A 20,415-nucleotide genomic window follows, 5' to 3' on the forward strand; every position below is an offset into this window, starting at 1 on the left:
TCCATAAGTCTGGATTATTTTGAATTCAAGAGTTAAACAAAGAAAAAACAAAAACCAAAACAAAAACAAAACACTATCTCCATTTGTGAATCCATCCTGTCTTTCCCCTGGCAACTGAAGGATGCTCTCAACTAAGCACATCTATTTTTTCATGAACACTAAAAGAATCCTTGCCTAGTTTTGACTTTCTGTGCTTGGCAGTAGAATTTCATATATGTGTGTGTGTACATATATGTGTGTGGTGTGTGTGTGTATATACAGAAAGGGAGAAATATATATGTGTGTATATATATAAATATATTGTAAATTTATACTGGTAATGTGTATATATATAAATATATGTGTGTGTTTAGATATATATAATACATACCCCATAGGCTGTCCTTAACCAGTTCTAAACTTAGTCGGAAAAACACATACCTAAGCAGAGAATTTCAAAATAATAAGATGAATATTTTGATAGAGGGATGTGTTGCTATGGAACATGCTGCTAAGACACAAAACCTCCTAGATGGGGCAAAGAATGAACGAAGTTTTGCACCTATAGGCACCCCCTCTGATATCCCCTCAAACGTTTATATTTATATGCATTTGCTTCCCCCAGGACCCCCGTTTCATAAGGGTTAGTCCTAGAGCCTAGCAAGTTCCTACTACAGCTGGCACACATATGCCATTCAAGAAACAGTGGCTGAGTGAATGACGAGTTAAGAACCATTTGTCAGCCAGTGCTCAGTAATACAAAATGCACTGGTATGCAAACTATATTTTTGTTGAAAGCAAGGGCAGGATCACAAATTATCTTTCCAGAGAAAGCAAACCTCAAAAGCTTCTTTACCCTACTAAAGCACGTTATAAGACGCTCCCCTTATATAAAAGAAAACCTCCTCATTCGTTATCAATGGCATGGAAACCTAATAAGCCTTCACCTCTGATGACATCTCTTCCATCCCCAGGGCTAGAAGAAGGAGGTTCTGGAAACCCTGGTAGTTGTGAAGGTGGCTCCCAGCTCTGACAGTCTTGAACCCTGCGGGTGCGGAGGTCACACAGCAGAAGAACAACAGAGGGAAGCATCATCAGGCTTTGAATATGTTTGAACCAGAGATGGCAAATAGGCTGCAGCCAACTGAAAACACCAGAGATTCATGGTGGCCACCTGAGGGGTTGTGCTCTTAAAAAACAAAAATAAAAATTAAAAATTAAAAAATTAAAAAAGGAAGGGGTCAAGAATCCATCAGGTCTGACTGAGATGTGTATCAGTGACTAACACCTCATATGGCAAAAGTACTCCGGTGCGCTTTGGGTACTCACAGCTTCAGCAGTATTCAAAGGCGTGTGCTTCCCTAAGACTAAGCCACGGGAATACCCCCAGCAACAATGCCAGGAGAAACGTCTAACATGGATTTGGCTAGAAATACAGTTGTCTTTAACAAATTAACACTGAATAAATCCTGACTTACTAGAGCCTGCGAGAATGACATTCTCAATAACAGTTATCACTACAATCTCCAAACATCTGCAATCCTGCAAGGAGGAACTGTGACAGCGCAGGCCACGTGTCCAGACGGCTTCCCAGACTGCCTGTCACAGAATAAAAGAAATGAAACCCCCCCTAAGAATGTCTTCACTCACATTTAGCCAGTTGTTCCTTTGTGTGCATCTCTTTGCTAAAATGGCCATTCTTCCCCACAGCCTGAAGTCATACGCTAAAATAAATGAGACTCACATGAAGCCAGAAACGTGCAGATGCCAAGGAAACCAACACAAACGAAATGGGCTGGAGAGTGTGGCCAGGAGGATGGTACTTCCCAGGAAGCAATTACTTCATCTCTGCCCATGAAGCAGGCAGCTGTCACTGTCCCCCAGGCCCACGCCAGCCACTCGAAGTAGGTTCTAACCAAACTACCTCCAACAATCAACATAAATACACCACACAATTGGCTTCTGAAAGGACACCTTGCAACCAACAAGAAACTGCTAGCACAGCTTTGAAAAACTGTGCAACTAAAATCCTTGGAAAGGGATCAACACTGCCACATTTTGACTCAAATACTGTTTCGTGGTAGCACTGCAATAATTCACTGAAACAAAAGAATGAATGAGGAACATTATATAAATGAATATAAAAGAATGAATGAAGAATGAACATTATATAAATGAATGTTTATATAGGAATCAGAGGAAGCATGACTAATCATTTAAAGAAATAGGTCAAGAAACTGCTAGGTTCAGATGCTACCGTGAGACACTGTCAGGGCCTTAGGCAAATTCACTTCTCTTGGTCCTGTTTCTAGGTTCATCAAAAATCAGCTTCGGATTAGGGAATCTGTTGCTTTCCAATGCCTTCCTTCTGCGATTCCAGCCCAGATTTTAGGACTGCTCTCCCACTTGGTATATGAAAGCACTTTCTATGTACAATAGCAAGAGTACATTTCTGTGTTGAATGCGGTTTGGGACCTACTCTATGAGGCAGAATATCATCATGTAATTTTAAGCATGACAACAAGGCACACTCTAGATAAGGATAACACATAAGGCATGGCCATACACCTGTGTGTGCCTGGCAGGGAGACGGGGAAGTCTCATTTAATGAAGCCGGGGTGCCTGTTGCACCTTAACATCCTCAGTCCACATCAAGTTCACAACGTCCTTCTGACATCAAACCACAGGTATCACATACTTTTCCATACTTTCCACCCAAGATTAAAATATGCAGAGCACACCGTGATAAAGACGCCTCCATCCCCAGCATGTGGGCTCACATTCTGTAGAATTACATACTTTCAGGGCAAAATGGTGACCAGGTTGTAGTGGCAAGCAAGACTGGGCTCCGTGGGGACAGCAGGCCCTGCAGCAGCCACCACTCCAGTTGCCACAGTCTGATGCAGCTGCAGAGAAGCTGTGGCTGAGGCCATTCACTTTGTGAGAGAACCGCACAGGAGGGAAAAGGTAGGGAAGGTAGGGAAGAGGGCAATGTCAGGCTTCTGAGCCCAAGCCAAGCCATCGCATCCCCTGTGACTTGCACATATATGCCCAGATGGCCTGAAGTAACTGAAGAATCACAAAAGAAGTGCAAATGCCCTGTCCGGCCTTAACTGATGACATTCCACCACAAAAGAAGTGAAAATGGCCGGTTCTTGCCTTAAGTGATGATATTATCTTGTGAAATTCCTTTTCCTGGCTCATCCTGGCTCAAAAAGCTCCCACACTGAGCACCTTGTGACCCCCACTCCTGCCCACCAGAGAACAACCCCCCTTTGACTGTAATTTTCCTTTACCTACCCAAATCCTATAAAATGGCCCCACCCTTATCTCCCTCCACTGACTCTCTTTTAGGACTCAGCCCGCCTGCACCCAGGTGATTAAAAAGCTTTATTGCTCACACAAAGCCTGTTTGGTGGTCTCTTCACACGGACGTACATGACAGGCAGGTGCAGAGCCAGGGAAGGATCTGTGATGAGAACAGAAAGGAATGCGCCTCCCTGTACACACACTCGGAGTTTATGACAATGTGGGTAGGGGGCTGAACTGGATGCCTGAGAACATTCCTCCAAGTTCCTTTGCTGATTTTCTAAATATTGGTGTAAACTCTGAACTCAGAAAATTTTTTTAAATCACTTCAATCAACATCTTTGTCTGGTGCTCAGCATCATCATGTCTACATGATTATCTAGAAAACCAACTTCGGTTCTAAGGCTCACGTCCTCCTACAGTGTCCCAGGGATTTTACAAGGGAATGCACCTCTCATTCGCATCAAGAACACACACAACTACCATTAAATAAATGCTTAATTTGCTTACACAATTTTTTAAACACCCAGATTTGAAATACAATAGAGAAGACAACTTTTTGATAGCTCTGCTTGCCAACTGGAGAAAATAACCTGCCATGATTTCTAACCAGTCAACCACCTGTCTTCCCTGGCTGCAGTAGGAGCAATCTTTCTGAGCTCAGGATTAAAAAGAACCTAGCTGGTTAAGGGACAGATAATCATCAGTTCTCAGCAGGCCTCCTGGGTCCCAAATCCCCATGTGATACGTGGAAGTAAAAAGCTATCAATGACCAAGCATCTGGACGCTTATCCCACCTTGCCATCTGCTTCTCCTGCCATGCAAATATAAAATTAATAAGCCTGCTATTAGAGAACAGAGTTGGTGCTGCATCTGTCTTCCTAAAATTACGGATAATTACCAGCCCACAATGGCTTCTAATCAGATTTGAGTGGTCCCTTAGACAGGAAGCTAAAGTGCCTCAGCCCTAAACTGAGAAGAAAACAGAAACTGGAATGTTCTAGGTTTGATTTTTTTCCCCCTTGTTCTAAAGTTGCTGTCCCCAAATCTCCTTCTACTGTCTTGTTTATAAAATGTATGAGAAACAGGGAAATTTAAAGACACTATAGAAATGGCCACTTTTTCTAGGTACAAACTTCGTCAACATGATTTTCAGCTGCTGGGCTTTTTCTCCACAAACTGTGAGCCTGGAGTACATTTTTCTCCCTCGTGGTTACACATTCAGAGTCAGGGAAAGTGGCTTTAGCAGTAAAGAGGGGAGTGCAGTGAGAAGTGACCGGGCACTGAGAAGGGCAGACAGGGACTCTACCTCGGTGGCCTGCAGCATTCCTGGGCCTCGGCCTTTACTTTTCTATCTGTACAAGGGATCTAAAGGCCCGTGATTCTAGGCCACGACAGCTCTTCATACACACATACGCAAATATCACACGCCTATGTGAAAAGCTGTGACACTTGGCTGATTTCCTGAAGAAGTTATCTTGTATCATTTCTACTCAAGTACTCCACCTCCTTCCAGACAAGTATCTGAGGATGATGGGCGATCCCACAGCAATGTGTGTAACCTCTCCTGCTTATGATCCCTGTTCACATAGCATTTTCCAAAAGCATTTGGTGTGAAGTGCCAGAAGAAAGAAGAAGAAGGTTCTTTTAGCCCATTCATTCATTCATTCATTCATTCAACAAATATTGACTGACTAACTACGTGCCAGGCACTGGTGATATAACAAGGAACATACATATTTTTGTAGGTAGAGACAGACAACCAAAAAGTATGTTAAAGAGTGATCAATGCTGTAGAGGAAAATACACCAGGAAACAGGAAAGAAGAATACCCCTAGCCACCCTACACTGGGGTGATGCTAGCGTTACAAAATGGAAACAGCGGCCGGGCACGGTGGCTCACACCTGTAATCTCAGCTCTTTGGGAGACTGAGGCAGGCAGATCATCTGAGTTCAGGAGTTCAAGATCAGCCTGACCAATACGGCGAAACTCTGTCTCTACTAAAAACATAAAAATTAGCTGGACGTGGTGGCACACACCTGTAATCCCAGTTACTCAGGAAGATGAGGCACAAGAATCACTTGAACCTGGGAGGCAGAGGTTGGAGTGAGCCGAGGTCGTGCCACTGCACTCCAGCCTGGGTGACAGAGCAAGACTCTGTCTCAAAAAAAGTAAAAATAAAAATAAAATGTAAACAGAGAATAAGATACCAAAAGAAAGAACGTGAACGATTAATTGTAACAAAAGCCTTTGTAAGCTGATACTTTCCTTCCTGGATCCTTTTACCTTACAAATGGAAAAAAACGGTGGGTAGGGGTAGCATCAAAATTATGGTGATGTTTTAAGATGGCTTTGGGTTTCAGATATCTGACAGCCATACTCATGTACTTCAAGGAGAAAGCTCTAGCTCTGTAAGCCATCTGGGCAATGGTTTAATGTCTTTTTTTTTTTTTTTTCCCCAGAGGATTTTTAAAGTACAGGAAAACGTGTGTGTTTATTTGGCTGCTCTGTGCCCGCACACGTGCAAACTGTGCTAACAGGTTTTTCCATGTTTTGCTGAATTTGCCAGCTTGCCATAAACAGGCTTCCATGTCTTAATTGTCTATAAATAGCACGAACACACAAAAATGCAAATCAAGACAAGCTGTCCCTTCAACTGCTGCTGCCATGATGACAGCGAGCGACAATTGGCCAAATCAATACATGGAGACTGAAGCTGTCCGGCAGAGAGCACAGGGCCGACTGCTTTTCCCATAGCATTTAAAGAAACAAGCGGAAACAGCTCTCCACACAGGACAGACACGTCCTTTGTTCTTTGAATAAATGCTGCCAATGCCCAAAATACTTTCTCCATCACACTATCTATATGGAATTCAAGTTCCTTCCAATACCATGAGTAACACCAGTGATAGACTATGTTTAGCCATAATGACCCATTAGCATTCTTTTTCCTCTAAAATGTTGAAATAATAACATTGAGTGTGCACTCACGAGGTGCCAGGCTCTGAGTTTGATCTCGTTTAGTTCTCATTGAAATCCGGTAAGATCAGTACCATATTCTCTCATTTTTCATAGATGAGGAAACTGAGTCATAGAAAGGCTAAGTAAGTTGTCCATGGTCACAGGTTATTTAGGAACTTTTCTCCAAACTTTCAAAAGTTAACTACTGCCACTATTACTAATGGGTTTCTGTTTGTTTGTTTTTCTTTTTTTTTTTTTGAGACAGGGTCTTGCTCTGACCAGACTGGAGTGCAGTGGCGTAATGATGTTTCACTGCAGCCTCGACTTCCCGGGCTCAAGTGATTCTCGCACCTCAGCCTCTCCAGTAGCTGGGATTACAGGCATGAGCCACCACACCTGGCTAATTTTTTAATTTTTATTTTTTGTAGGGATGGGGTTTCACCATGTTGCCCAGACTGGTTCCGAACTCTGGGCTCAAGAGATCCTCCCAGGTCGGCCTCCCAAAGTGCTGGGATTACAGGTGTAAACCACTGTGCACAGCCCTACAAATGCGACTTGTACAAAGTCAGAGCAGTGAGCAGGAAGAGAACAGAGACTTCAGTGAGTCTCCTGGCTGTTGCAACACCATATCCCTCCTCCATACCGTAATGTGTCTACACCCACCAAGCTCCTAGATGTTGAAGGCAGGCCAGCTCAGAGCCGAAACAGCAGTAAAGAAAGAGAAGATGCAGACATGCGTCTTGATTTCAGTTCGAGCGTGCGTCTCTCCCCTGCAGCTGCACAGGCAGAAACCAGGGGCCTGAGTCTGAGGCAGTGTGTTTGGTTCCTGGCAGGTAATCTTTTGGGAGACCATCCCATACAATTAGTGTTACACTTCTCAAAAAGGAAGTGAGACTTTTATAGAAAAATCGATTCCATTTGGGAGAAAGGTCTAATAAAACTACAAAAGGATAATTCAACAACAAATTAAATTCATCTGTCCAAACTGAAATCCCAAAGCCCTCTGGGCACACAGCTGCTTTTCTGAGCTGAAATTCAGCTCCAGCTAAGAAACAGGTCAACTTTTCTAAAAAGATTCTTTTTCACAAGCCTTCAATAAAAATTCCTTTCCCTCACTTGTCATTTTCCAGATTTAATGGCTCCGTTGGCCTTCCTCTTATTTAGGCCATGAGCACTGACTGCATGTCTGCTACGGCTGGGACTCCAAGGGAGGCACCCTAGGGAACACAGATGACGGCAGCACAGCGACACCCTCAAGGAGCACACACGGGGAAGGCAAGATGATACCATGGCAGCCTTCAAACAGAAAAGAACTTGGCCTCCATACCCCGTCTCATTTCTAGAAAACAACGATGCTGAGTCAGTAACATTTACCGAACAGCCTGCAGTGTGAAGGCAGGCACGAGGGGGCTCCATGCGGGGAAGAGCACCTTCAGAAGGGGGCATGCAAGCAACGTGCAGGCAGGAGACACTCCCACTCACAAGGGCCAGCCTGGGGGCCTGCAGAAATGCCCATGCATCTGGGAGGAGGGAGAGAGGACAAGATACTTAAATGCTCTAAAATGAATAGAAGCATCCCAAGAACCTCCCCCAAAATGGGGCAGGGATTTACGAAAGACCAAACCGAGCATGCGCAGTTACCTGAGCATAGCGCCACCAGAGCGAGCTATCAAGGAAGAAACAGGGTCACTAGAAGCCTGAGCCTCTACTCCCAGCTCTGCAACTCATTCACCCTATGACCTTGGTGAAGGCTCTTAGCTTCTGTGAGCCACAAGAGAATCACGGGAAAACAGAAGATATGAAAACTGCTCTGCCTTTTTCACAGAACTGCTGAGGGAATAAAATCAGATAATGGATTTTTAAATTCTCTGTGAATTACGAAGCAAAATACAAACGTATGAAATCATTCTTACCATTAATAACAGCACTGTAAAATTAAGAGCAGAGTTAAGACAACAGCATTTTCCACCCCCCGACTCCCGAGAGAAATAGTGAGTCCAGCTGATGTATTTGGGCAACCCCAGTATCTAGGCTTTGAGAGCCTCAAACAGCTCAGGAACTCTGACAGTATCACTCCAGCCCAGTGCTCATTAAGTTCTCCAAGACAGCCACTGACATAAAATACTACAGCTTTTTCAGCTGGGCTTGAAGCCCTCCTCCAAGCTCACAGCACAGCTAAACAATGAAGAAGAGGTTTTCTGCTACTAGGCTCAAAAGCTGGCTTTTGTAGATTCCCATAGAAAGAACATTCAAGGCCAGGCGTGGTGGCTCATGCCTGTAATCCCAGCAATTTGGGAAGCCGAGGCAAGAGGATCACCTGAGGTCAGAAGATCAAGAACAGCCTGGCCAATATGGCGAAGCCCCGTCTGTACTAAAAATACAAAAATTAGCCGAGCATGCTGGCGGGCACCTGTAATCCCAGCTACTCGGGAGGCTGAGGCAGGAAAATCGCTTGAACTCAGGAGGCCGAGGTTGCAGTGAGCTGAGATCACGCCACTGCACTCCAGCCTGAGGGACAAGAGCGAAACTCCATCTCTAAGAAAAAAAAAATAAAGAAAGAGCATTCTTTTTTGCTGATGTTTAATTTCCTGTGCTTAATACAGAGAAATCATACAACACTGAAATCCTGAAAAACATATCATAAAAAGCATTTAGTGACTGAAAAGACATTCAATATAACCTGTAACAGTGAGTTCCCCTCCTCTTTCCAGCGAGCTCCACTAATGCTGTGACCCTTAACAATGCTTTCACTAACACAGAGAAAATTTAATAGGACCGCTTACCCCTCTCAGCTGACAGCTAAACCAGTGCTTCTCCCTGGGCTCACTAAAGATTGCCTTTACCTAAAACCAGGCTGCAATGACCCTGTAGATGTTGACTAACAATTTCAAAATTCCCATATTCTTTGTCCACTCCTAAGGAAGGTGAACTGAAGCCAGGTGTCTCCAAGTCAGAACTAACAGAGGCCGTAAACATCAATGGCCCATCCCCTTCTTTGACAACCAGGGGATCTAAAGCTGAGATTATGGAAGAAAACAGCCTGCTTAGGAACAAAGCGGAAACCAAAGCCTAGTCACTTAACCTCTGGTCCAGAAATCCTGTGACAATCCAGCACCCATATAGGATGAGTCTCCCTAACCAGAAACTCCGAAATCCACAACTTTTTGAGTGCCGACGTGACGCTCAAAGAAATGTTGATTGGAGCAGCTCAGATGCTGGATTTTTGAATTCAGGATGCTCAACCAGCAAGTGCAATACAAATATTCAAAAATCCAAAAATGCAAAAAAATCTGAGACACTTCTGATTCCAAGCAGTTTGGATGAGGGATATTCAACCTGCATTTTTTTTTTTCCTCTAATGAAGGAAATTAAAAATGAGGACCGAGCAAAGTCATTCAACCCATACTAAAGTCATTCAATAGTTTAATTAGTACCCATTTAAAGTTAAGTGCTACCCGCAGATATTTAAAAGGATGAACACATACATGCCTATAATCCCAGAACTTTGGAAGGCCGAGATGGGAGGATCACCTGATGTCAGGAGTTCAAGACCAGCACGGCTAGCATGGTGAAACTCCATCTCTACTAAAAATGCAAAAATTAACCAGGCATGGTGGTGCACACCTGTTATCCCAGCTACTCGGGGGGCTGAAGCACGAGAATCGCTTGAACCTGGGGGGAGCACGTTGCAGTGAGCCAAGATCACACCACTGTACTCCAGCCTGGATGACAAAGCAAGACTCTGTCTCAAAAAAAAAAAAAAGAAAAAAGAAAATTAATTTAAATTGTGTTTTCACATGCAGCCCATGTTCCCATAACACAAGCCCTGCTCTGTGCTCCAAGGGCACACAGGGTGCCCCTTTATCTTAATACTCACCATATTCCATGGCAGCCATTGGCACATGTCTGTCCATCACACTAGACTTCCTGTGCATGAGGCAGGGATCATATATTATTACCTTTCTGTCCCCAATGTCTGGCCTAGAAGACACTCAGTAAATGATTACTGAACTAAGTCAGTTACTAAGACATGTTAAACTTGTATTAACAAAAATGTCTGGCCTAGAAGACACTCAGTAAATGATTACTGAACTGAGTCAGTTACTGAGACATGTTAAACTTGTATTAACAAAAATGTCTGGCCTAGAAGACACTCAGTAAATGATTACTGAACTAAGTCAGTTACTAAGACATGTTAAACTTGTATTAACAAAATTAATTCAATAAGTTTGCCAATGCAGCGTTCATACCACACAGCTTAAATCTCAACCTGCGGATTTATCTTGTGTTCTGCTAGATTATCACCTATTAACATTCAGGAGGCACCTAGTATGTGCTAGGCATTACTAATTGCTGGGGACCTAGCAGTGACAAAACAACATTCCTTGTTCGAAGAGGAGTTCTAATAGAAAGAGGAATAGAAGGAACAGGCTAGATTGATGAGAGAGCTAAGAAAAGGACAGGCTGCCATGGGAAGCACCTGGTCTTGTCTGGATGGTACATAGTTAACGAAGTCTGAGTGCTTCATATGGCATAAGATCATCTCCTCCAAAGAAGCGAATGAAGCTTTGATTCCCCAGTACCGGAAGTCACCATAAAGATGCACACAGCCACATGCTTAGTGTAGGAAGTGAAACCAACCAACCAAACAAAGCTCCAACTTCCAGAGGCAACAGTCCAATTATGAAATCCTCTGGCTACGTTCAATTGAAATTCAAGGTATTCAAGAGGCTAATATTTAAGTGATAAATTAACCCAACCACTTAAAACTAAACTAGTCTTTGGTTCAAGGCGTAAGGGTATATACTACCTTTACAAATTTATTAGCTCTTAATATTTACATTTAAATATGATGATGATGGTGTAATAATAACTTTACTGAGTAGTTACTATGTGTTAGGCACCAAACTAAGCACTTTACACACACATTTGCACAATCCTGTGAGATGATAATGACTCCTTGTCATCCCATTTCATAGCTGAAAGTCAGGTTTATATAAGCTTAAAAACTTGCCCCAGATGACACAGCTAGTTAGCAAGACGCAGGCAGCCTGACTCCATAGGCCTTGTTTAAAGAAGGAATATTTATAAACTGTCCAGCACAGCAGTGGTACAAACAAGAGTTCAATAAATGCCTAAAGAGTACTTCATACCCAAAATTGTTTCCCGCCAATCAAACTACACTTACTCTGGTTCTGCATAACCAACTGTCAAATCATTGTTCCATGAAGAAAAGGTGGAACGGGTAGAGATCAGAATAGAGTGAATAACTGGTAAATATACTTCATGGCAGGTAGTAACAGGAGGTGGCATTTAGGCTATTTCCACATTTGTTTGCATAACACTTTTTTTCACAGTTCTAAAGCACAAGAACCATTCTAAGCTGGTGAAAGCATAAGGCATGTCTATGATCCAGGACTCCAATTCACTGTGGATCAGTGGATCTCAACCTTTATGGTATATCGGTTTTTAACAGCACTATAGCTGCCCAGGCTCCATTCCTGCAGATTCTATTTCAACTGGTCTGGAGTAAGCACGCATGCTTTTTTCACAGCCCCCCAGATGCAGCTAGGTTTGCAAACCACTATCCAAGATGTTCTCACACTTCCGCTCAGTTCAACACACACTCACTGAGATTCTAAGCACTACGAATCGGGCTAAGTTAACAAGTCAGGCTCGACTCCCTAATAATATTGGCAAAGAAACCAATATCAGAGATTTATTCCAGTCCAAACCAAATAAATTGCCGGGTGAAAAAAATGCCCAGGCAAAGTTTGCCACACAAAACAACTTCCTGTATCTTCCCGGTCCGTAGCCTAGAGACTGACTCTGAGCCATGAGAATTCAGAATCAGGGGAAAATGCCAGTCTGAGGCATCTGCCACACTCCTAACACACCCCCAAAAGCGCCCAGCTACATTTCACATCCACTGTCCTAACAGGGGTCGAAATAGGGAAGAGCAGTGCAATACAGAAAACAGAGCCTGCTGGGTGCCAAAAGGCTGGGGAATTCCAGTCCTAGCCCTGCTACCAATCGGTCTGGTCACTTCTCTCTGGTCCTGGTGTGGCCAACAGTTACGCAAGAGGGTGAGGCATAAAACCACAGATGTCAGGCAAGCTCCAGAATCCAAAATACATAGAAATTAAAAAGCATTAAGGTGATATCAAGGAATATATGCCATCAACCAGAAAAGTAACTGAAGTATTCCTTTTCCCATTCATAAGAAATCAAATGTGGAAGCAGAAAACTGAGCAATCAGCCTACCAAGTTGACTGGGGCAACAGAATACACTCAGGGATTCTGTTCAAAACAGCGGGGGTGACAGGCCAAAAGGAGAATGGCAGAGCGTCCCTCTCTCCTCTGTCCACCCATGCCACCAGCACGTGAGTGCGTCCACACGCAGCGCCCAGTCTCCTGTTCCACTGACGCCAGCGTCCACTCATCGCAAGCCTACTAAGTGCCACATCTGCTATGATGCTCCCTCATCTCATCACCATAGACATCCCTGCTGGAGGTGAGTATGTGACAGACGAAAATCACGGAGGCCTAGGGAGGTTGAGACCTGCATTCCCACTGCGGTGAGGGCGTGCTTGAGAGGGACCCCACGGCTGGGCTCTCCATGCTGCTCTCCTCAGTAACCACTCCCAGAGCAGAGCAGCGAGGGGGAATTTTCTTCCTCTCACTATTTTCAGCCCCTTGGCTGACCCAGCATTCCCCAGAAAGCTATCGAGTCCTGACAGCTCTGAGGCCACAAAGCCATAAACGCAGGGGACACACAGCCCATCTGTCTCTAACGGGTCTTTTACTTGTCATGCTGGTCATTTCTAAGAGCAGATGGGTTAAGAAAGACGTGGCAGGTTACCACGAAATGACCCCTCCACTCCTCCGTGGGGGAAGGCTGACTAGCGAGCAGTCAGGCCGGCTTTCTCCCCCCCCACTCCCTGCATTCCTGTCCCTAAGGAACCACAGACAATTCCACCAAATATAGGCAGGAGACAGCCACCTCCTTCCTACAGCTGGAGGGGGGAAGGGTCCTCTCGGGCCTTTCTAACTGCATGAAAACCAAACTGTGAGCCGTACTGACCCGGGCCTCACTCATGTTGCAGGCATGTACAACACAGGTGCCCAGTGGTATCATCAGGCAGAAATATGAATGTGCTTTCCATCGTTTTCATACAGTGATTCCAGAACCGCTATTCACACAGCTCCACTTCTCACACATATAACGGGCTTCATGGATTACACAGCATTTTCACCAAGCCCCTCATCCGCTCCTCCCAGCAGCCTTGTGTGATCCCTTCAGTAAGCTTCCTCATCTCCATTTCTTAAGAAATGGAGTTTCTGAGGTTATGAAACCAAAACTTTCCCAAGAACATCCAGCTGGTGTTAGAACCAGGATATGAGGGCTTCTGATTCTACAACCAGTATTTGTGCCAATATTCCACATGGGCCCCTCCAGGGATTTCTGCCTGATCTTAAAATGCAGACAGCAAATCCGTCTCTCTAGAGTTCTGGGGTTCCCTATAGACAAGAAGTAAAACTTCTAACAGAAAGCTTATACTTATTTGGAAGGCTACGTGGGATATTCCTTTAAGTTAGTTTGTTCATGTTTTGGAAAGATTGTTCCAATGACAATGCGGGGCATCAAGTGTAGAAAGGATTCCATGATGAGGCAGAGAAACAATTCAGTGGCTCTTACAATAGTTCAAATGAGGCATGAGGCGCAACCAGAAAGGACAGAGGGAAAATGCATTGGAAAGAAATGCAAAATGAAGTCCACTCAGACCCAGGATGGAAAAAAGGGGATTAAGCATGATAGTGGTTTCTAGTTTGAAAGACTGATGAACAACGATGTCATTAACTACTGCAGAGTGGTATCTGGGGCCTGGGTGCACCAGTTTGTTTAACCATTCACCTGCTGAGCAGTTTCCAGGCTGTTTCCAGTTTCTAGCCTTTATAAATAATGCTGCTATGAACAGATACATAAAGGCTTTTGTGTGAACATAAGTCTTCATTTCTCTGGGATAACTGCCCATGAATGTGACTGCTGCATCCTATGGCAATTGCACATTTAGTTTTTTCAGAAACTGTCAGCTGTTTTCCAGAATGGCTGTACCATCTTCCATTCCCACCAGCCAAGTGTGAGTGATCCCATTTCCTTGCATCCTCACCAGCATTGGTCTTGTTACTACCTTTTATTTTAGGCATTCTGATAGGTGTATAGTGATGTGGCTTTAGTGTGCATTTTTCTGATGGCTCATGATGTTGAACATCTTTTCCTGTGCTTATATGTTATCTGAAATGCCTCTTCAGGTCTTTTATTCATTTTCAAAGTAGATGATTTGGTTTCACTGCTGAATTTTGATAGTTCTTTATATATTATAGATATGAGTCCTTTATCAGACATCTGGTTTGCAAATAGTTTCTCCCAGTCTCTAGCTCCTCTTTTCATCTTTATTTTGCACTGTACATTTTAGTCCATGATCCATTTTGAGTTAATTTTTGTACGAGGTATAAGGTTTAGATCAGAGTTCAGGTTTTTTTCCTATGAATAATCAGGTAGCCATTAACTTTTTTTAAGAGACAAGGTCTCACTCTGTCACCCAGGCTGGAATGCAATGACAAGAACAGAGCTCACTGCAGCTTTGACTCCTGGGCTCAAGTTATCCTCCTGCCTCAGCCTCCTGGAGTAGCTGGGACCACAGGCAGGTACCACCACGACCAGTTAATTTTTTTAGTTCTTGTAGAGACAGGGTCTTGAGCCATGTTCCCAGGCTGGTGTGGAACTCCTAGGCTAAAGTCATCATCCCACTTATATGCGGCCAGGCAGTGGCACATGACTGTAATCACAACACTTTGGGAGAATGAAGCAGGAGAATCACTTGAACCCAGGAATTCCAGACCAGCCTGAGCAACAGAGGGAGGCCCTGTCTCTGCAAAAAATTTTAAACATTAGCTGGGCATGGTGTTGTACACCTGTGGTCCCAGCTACTTGAGAGGCTGAGGTGGGAGGATCTCTCGAGCCTATGAGGCTGAGGCTGTAGTGAGCCATGATTGCACCACTACATTCCAGTCTGGGAGAAAGTGAGACACTGTCTCCAAAAAAAAAAAAAAAACAAAACAAAACAAAAGAAAAGAAAGAAACAAACAAACAAAACATGCTAGAGCATCACCCATATGAGACAGGTATTGTCTTTCTGAAAATTTAATTACAGTTATATAATAGACATGTAAAATGTCCACTTTGAAAGCTTGAAAAATATATAACTCTAAGTATTCTTACCTTAAAATTCTGATTCCTACCTAAGATATCACATACTGTTTACATAAGTATCACAATGCCTGGACAACAACTAAAAATGTGTACGAGGGAGAAAAATGAGCATGTATGCCTATTAATTAAGGTATATTTCCCCCTCATTACACAAAAAGTCATCACGGCAAACCCCTGTGACTGTATCTAAAGCAAGCCTACAGTTTTACTTCTCTGTATAATAAAATGCAAGGCTAAAATTCAAATACTAAACATTTCCTGAAGCCAAGGGTAGTTTACTTAAAATAAATGCCCCGGGTCTATATCAAAAATATGAAAAAGCTAACTACTTAGCCATTGCAATCTAAGTTCAGCTTTTTCTTTTTAAATTGACACATAATTGTGCACTCTACATATGTATGGAGTACACATAGTGATGTTATATTACATGTAATTTATGTGATCAGCGTAATTAGCATATCCACCATCTCAAACATTTATCATTTCTTTGTGTTGGTAACGTTCAATACCCTTCCTCCAATTATCTGGAACTATATATTCTTTTTTTTTTTTTTTTTTTTTTTTGTGAGACAAAGTCTTGCTCTGTTGCCCAGGCTGGAGTGCAGTGGTGTGATCTCAGCTTACTGCAACATCTGCTTCCCAGGTTCAAGCTATTCTCCTGCCTCGGCCTCCCTGGTAGCTGGGGTTACAGGCACCCACCACTATGCCCGGCTAATTTTTGTATTTTTAGTAGAGATGGGGTTTCACCACATTGGCCAGGCTGCTCTCAAACTCCTGACTTCAGGTGATCCACCCATCTCAGCCTCCCAAAGTGCTAGGATTACATACATGAGCCATGGTGCCCAGCCTGAAACTATATATTCTTGTTAACTATAGTCGTCCTATGTTATAAAACACTAGAACTTACTCCTATCCAGCTCTAATTTTGCATCCTTTAACAAATTTCTCCCTATCTCCCTCTTCCCCCACCCTTCCAACGCTCTAGGATCCTCTGTCTACTTTCAACTTCCATGAGATCCACTCCTTTTGCCTTCCACATAAGAGAATATATGCTGTGTAACTTTCTGTCCCTGGCTTATTTCACATAATATCTTCCAGTTCCATCCACATTGTTGAGAATAACAGGACTTCATCCTGTGTTATGGCTGACTAGTACTCCACTGTGTATAAAGACCACATTTTCTCTATCCATCATCTGCTGTTGGACACCGAGGCTGATTCCATACCTTGGCTATGGTGAACAGTGCTGCAGGAAACACAGAGGTGTGGATGCCCCTCCAACACTGATTTCCTTTTCTTTGGGTATCTACACTGTAGTGGGACTGCTGGATCACACTGTAATTTCATTTGCAGTTTTCTGAGGGACTTCCATACTGTTTGCCATAGTGGGTGCCCTAGCTTACTCTTACTCTTTTTCATTTTTCTCTTTGAGACAGAGTCTCACTGTTGCCCAAGCTGGAGTATAGTGGTGCAATCTCGGCTCGCTCACTGTAGCATCCGCCTCCCGGGTTCCAGTGGTTCTCATGCCTCGGCCTCCTGAGTAGCGGGGATTATAGGCGCCTGCCACTGCACCTGGCAAATTTTTGTATTTTTTAGTAGAGATGCGGTTTCACCACGTTGGCCAGGCTGGTCTTGAACTCCTGGCCTCAAGTGATCCGCCCACCTCAGTCGCCCAACAGTGCTGGGATTACAGGTGTGATCCACCATGCCCAGATAATTTTTGTGTTTTTAGTAGAGACGGGGTTTCACCATGTTGGCCAAGCTGGTTTCAAACTCCTGACATCAGGTGATCTGCCCATCTCGGCCTCCCAAAGTGCTGGGATGTCCGCGTGCACCCCGCGCCCAGCCAGCTGCTCTAGTTTACACCCCCCTACACCCTGTAAGAGCTCCCTTGTCTCCATATCCTTGCCAGCACTTGTTATTTTTTGTCTTTTTGATAATACCCATCCTAATCGGTGAGATGATACCTCACTGCGGTTTTGATTTGCATTTCTCTGATTGTAAGTGATACTGAACATTTTTTTCACATATTTTTTGGCCATTTGTATGTCTTCTTTCAAGAAATGTCTGTTCGGTTGGGTGTGGTGACACCAACCTGTAAGCCCAGCACTCAGAACGCTAAGGCAGGAGGACAGCTTGAGCCTAGACCAGCCTAGGCAGCAGAGCAAAACCCTAGCTCAAAAAGAAAAAAAAAAAAAAAAAAAAAAGAAATATCTGTGTCTGTTCAGCTTTTTGACCTCCAAAAATTAAGAGCCCATTTTGGAATCGGACGACCTGCCTGATTCAGAGACAATCTGTGTTTGGTTCTACTCTGCTACTTCCTATGTGACTTTGGGAAGTTCCCTTAGCCACTTTGAGCTCAACTTCCTCAACATTAACCAGGAATAAGTACCACCTGCCTCTGCTGGTTAACGCTGAGGACTGAAAGGAGAACCTCAACGCCACTTGACGATGCTGCCTGGCGGAAGCCCCTCAATGCGGGACTGGTAGGATCATCTGAAGCTAAGTACAACTTTCCTTTCCACTGTCCTAGGCTCACTCTGCATGCGATTAGAAAGGAATAGCGAATAAAGGAAACCAAAATAATTGCTTAATTTTTAATAAGAAATTTTTAAAAAGTGGGGGTGGTGGCAAAATAGGAGGGAGAGGAGGGGAAGGAAAAAGCAGCCAGTCCCAAATTCTAGTCCAGGGCTCATCCCCGGCCTCCTCACTCAGGCAATCACCAGTCCCCACCTCCTGGGGAGGGGTACTTTCTCCGCTGGATTCACCTACAGGGAAGGCACTGCCACAGGTGTTCAGAAACCAGGAGCACCTTGAAATGGGCAATGTGCTTTGGGTAGGAGACCTACAATTTACCCAAAGAAACCACGGCACAAAAGTGACCCACATAGGAGGGACCAATGGCTGTAAATACTTGGTGGCAAAAACTGATGTCATACCGTCTGTAAAGGAGACACACACCCAAATAAAATTTGCCAAAATAGCATGAAAAAAATTCAGCAGACATCCAGTGCCATTCTGTTACTGAAATATGTATATCCCAAAGCCAGGGACCTCTCTGGAACACTGTCTTTATTTCCACGTTTCATGGAAGATGTTTGAGTGCACTCACGTGTGTCTCAACAAACCTCCAGTCCCTGCTCTAAACCCTGTGACTCCTCAGCAAAACCCAAAAACAAGTATCAGTTTTCCTTCCAAATGGGAAATTTCCTGACCTAGCGAAACCAGCATCAAATCCACTTATTATGAGATAGCTGATTACAGGCAAAGCCCTCTAGTCCAGGATGACTCCCCTCCTGCAGGAGCGGGAAGGATGGGCATAGCACTGGCCTTCCAGACCACATCTCCAGGCAGTTTGAAACCATGGCTGCTCAGGTGAGCCATGATAAAAATCAAAACCAAGTATCTCTGAAAAGTGTGCATGTCAAGACCCAGACCTCGGACCAGACTCAGCAGAAATGGATGTTGCAAGGTTTGTTCAGAGACCTCCTCTCCATACCCCCTCTCCCCGGGACCTCCCTCCTTGCACTAGCGGTCCAGGGCCAATGGACCGCTCCCTTACCTCTAGCCCAGTGCATTTTCAGGACCAGCTCCCAGACTGTACCAGACCCTGAAATGTATTCGCTGAATGCACTATTTCTTGAAATGATCATAAATCACCTGATTATAGCAACAATTGTTTTAAAAGTGTTCTCTCTCTCTCAGGAATCATGCCATGAGTTTGAGCAAGCAGCTTTGCTTCTCTCTACTGCAATTCTATCATTTGCAAAATGTTAACAATTACTGTGTTCACCCATAGCATTGTTGTAAAAAGCCTTAAGACCCACTTCATGTAGCCTGCCCGGAGCACAGACCCTGTCACATGGTAAATGCCCACTGAAGGTGAGTTATCTGTAGCTATTATTACCTGCCCCTCCAGCGAACAAAAGGAGTCGATCAGGTCTCATCGTATCACCATGAAAGGATGTCCATGTAGACTGTGCAGTGGGAGTAGGGGAACTCAATGTTTATCAGGTACTATTTTGTTTTTTACAAAGTGTACATATGTATTTGTAGGTACACTGGAAAAGATCTGGAAGGAAATACACCCAGTGTTAATAGTGACTACCCCAAAGACACATTCATCCAAACACACAACAGAAAAACACTCACTATCTTTCTGTCTTCCATATCATTTGAACTATTTTCAATAAGCATCTATGGCTTTTGTAAAGTTTTTGAAAGCAATTTATTGCATTTTTTTCTGGAGAAACAAGCAGGAGCACGAAAAAGGTGGAAACAGAAGGTAAAATGGAATGGGACTCAATGGAATTGAGTCCCAGCCAGGCTCAGCAGGCACACGAACCACACACCTCTCACTACAACTCAACACCAGCTCTCTCTTCTCTTGGTCCAATGGCCCAAGACTTAGAGATAAAATGTTTATTGTGATCACATCAATCACACCAAGGAACTTGGAACCACCCTTTCAAACTCCTCTCGTTGTGTGTACCTGCCCAGGGCTGTTAGCTTTCCTCCTGTGTCTTTGGCTGGCCTGTAATCCCCTAGCAGTGGAAATGCATCCTGACACTTAGCCATCATCCCCACAACACTCAGCACCGCATAGAGACCAGGGCAGTGATGCCCACTCGGACTGCGATTCACTTATAAAGCAAAGGACCAGGGGCCAGATGCGACTTGTCTTTGGTAACTCACCAGCTGTTGCTTGAACCAGAACAAAGCCAGGTCTCCTGATGCCCAGAAAAGAGCTAGTGCCTGTACCGCTAGAAAAGTGGTGAAAATGTTTTGCTTGCTGTGAAAAGACGCACTACTGGAGAAGATGGGTGCAACTTCTCATGGAGCCACTCAGCCCAGATCACCAGGAAACAGGGCTGCCGGATGACACACTAAG

General features: G+C 44.1%; 1 protein-coding gene across 7 annotated transcripts in view; it reads right to left on the bottom strand.

The window, feature by feature from the left end:
• LOC135971382 (SH3 domain and tetratricopeptide repeat-containing protein 1-like) overlaps positions 1-20,415 on the bottom strand; it is a 52,193-nt gene that overhangs the window by 15,866 nt on the left and 15,912 nt on the right. For 2 of the 7 annotated variants that reach the window (XM_073993971.1, XM_065546567.2), the window contains exons 1-2: positions 10,128-10,175; positions 9,875-9,992 (exon numbers count right to left, since the gene is read on the bottom strand). The exons of 4 other annotated variants lie outside the window; for them this stretch is intronic. Coding sequence is in view for 2 of the 3 variants with exons in the window: in XM_065546567.2 (XP_065402639.1) it covers positions 9,875-9,992; positions 10,128-10,154 (145 nt within the window). In the remaining variant the exon portion in view is untranslated. Of the gene's footprint in view, positions 1-9,874; positions 9,993-10,127; positions 10,176-20,415 lie in introns of those variants that run through there. One more of the 7 variants, XM_065546568.2, reaches the window with a different exon arrangement.

Source organism: Macaca fascicularis, chromosome 6 (assembly GCF_037993035.2).
Source record: "Macaca fascicularis isolate 582-1 chromosome 6, T2T-MFA8v1.1".
NCBI classification, from domain to species: domain Eukaryota; kingdom Metazoa; phylum Chordata; class Mammalia; order Primates; family Cercopithecidae; genus Macaca; species Macaca fascicularis.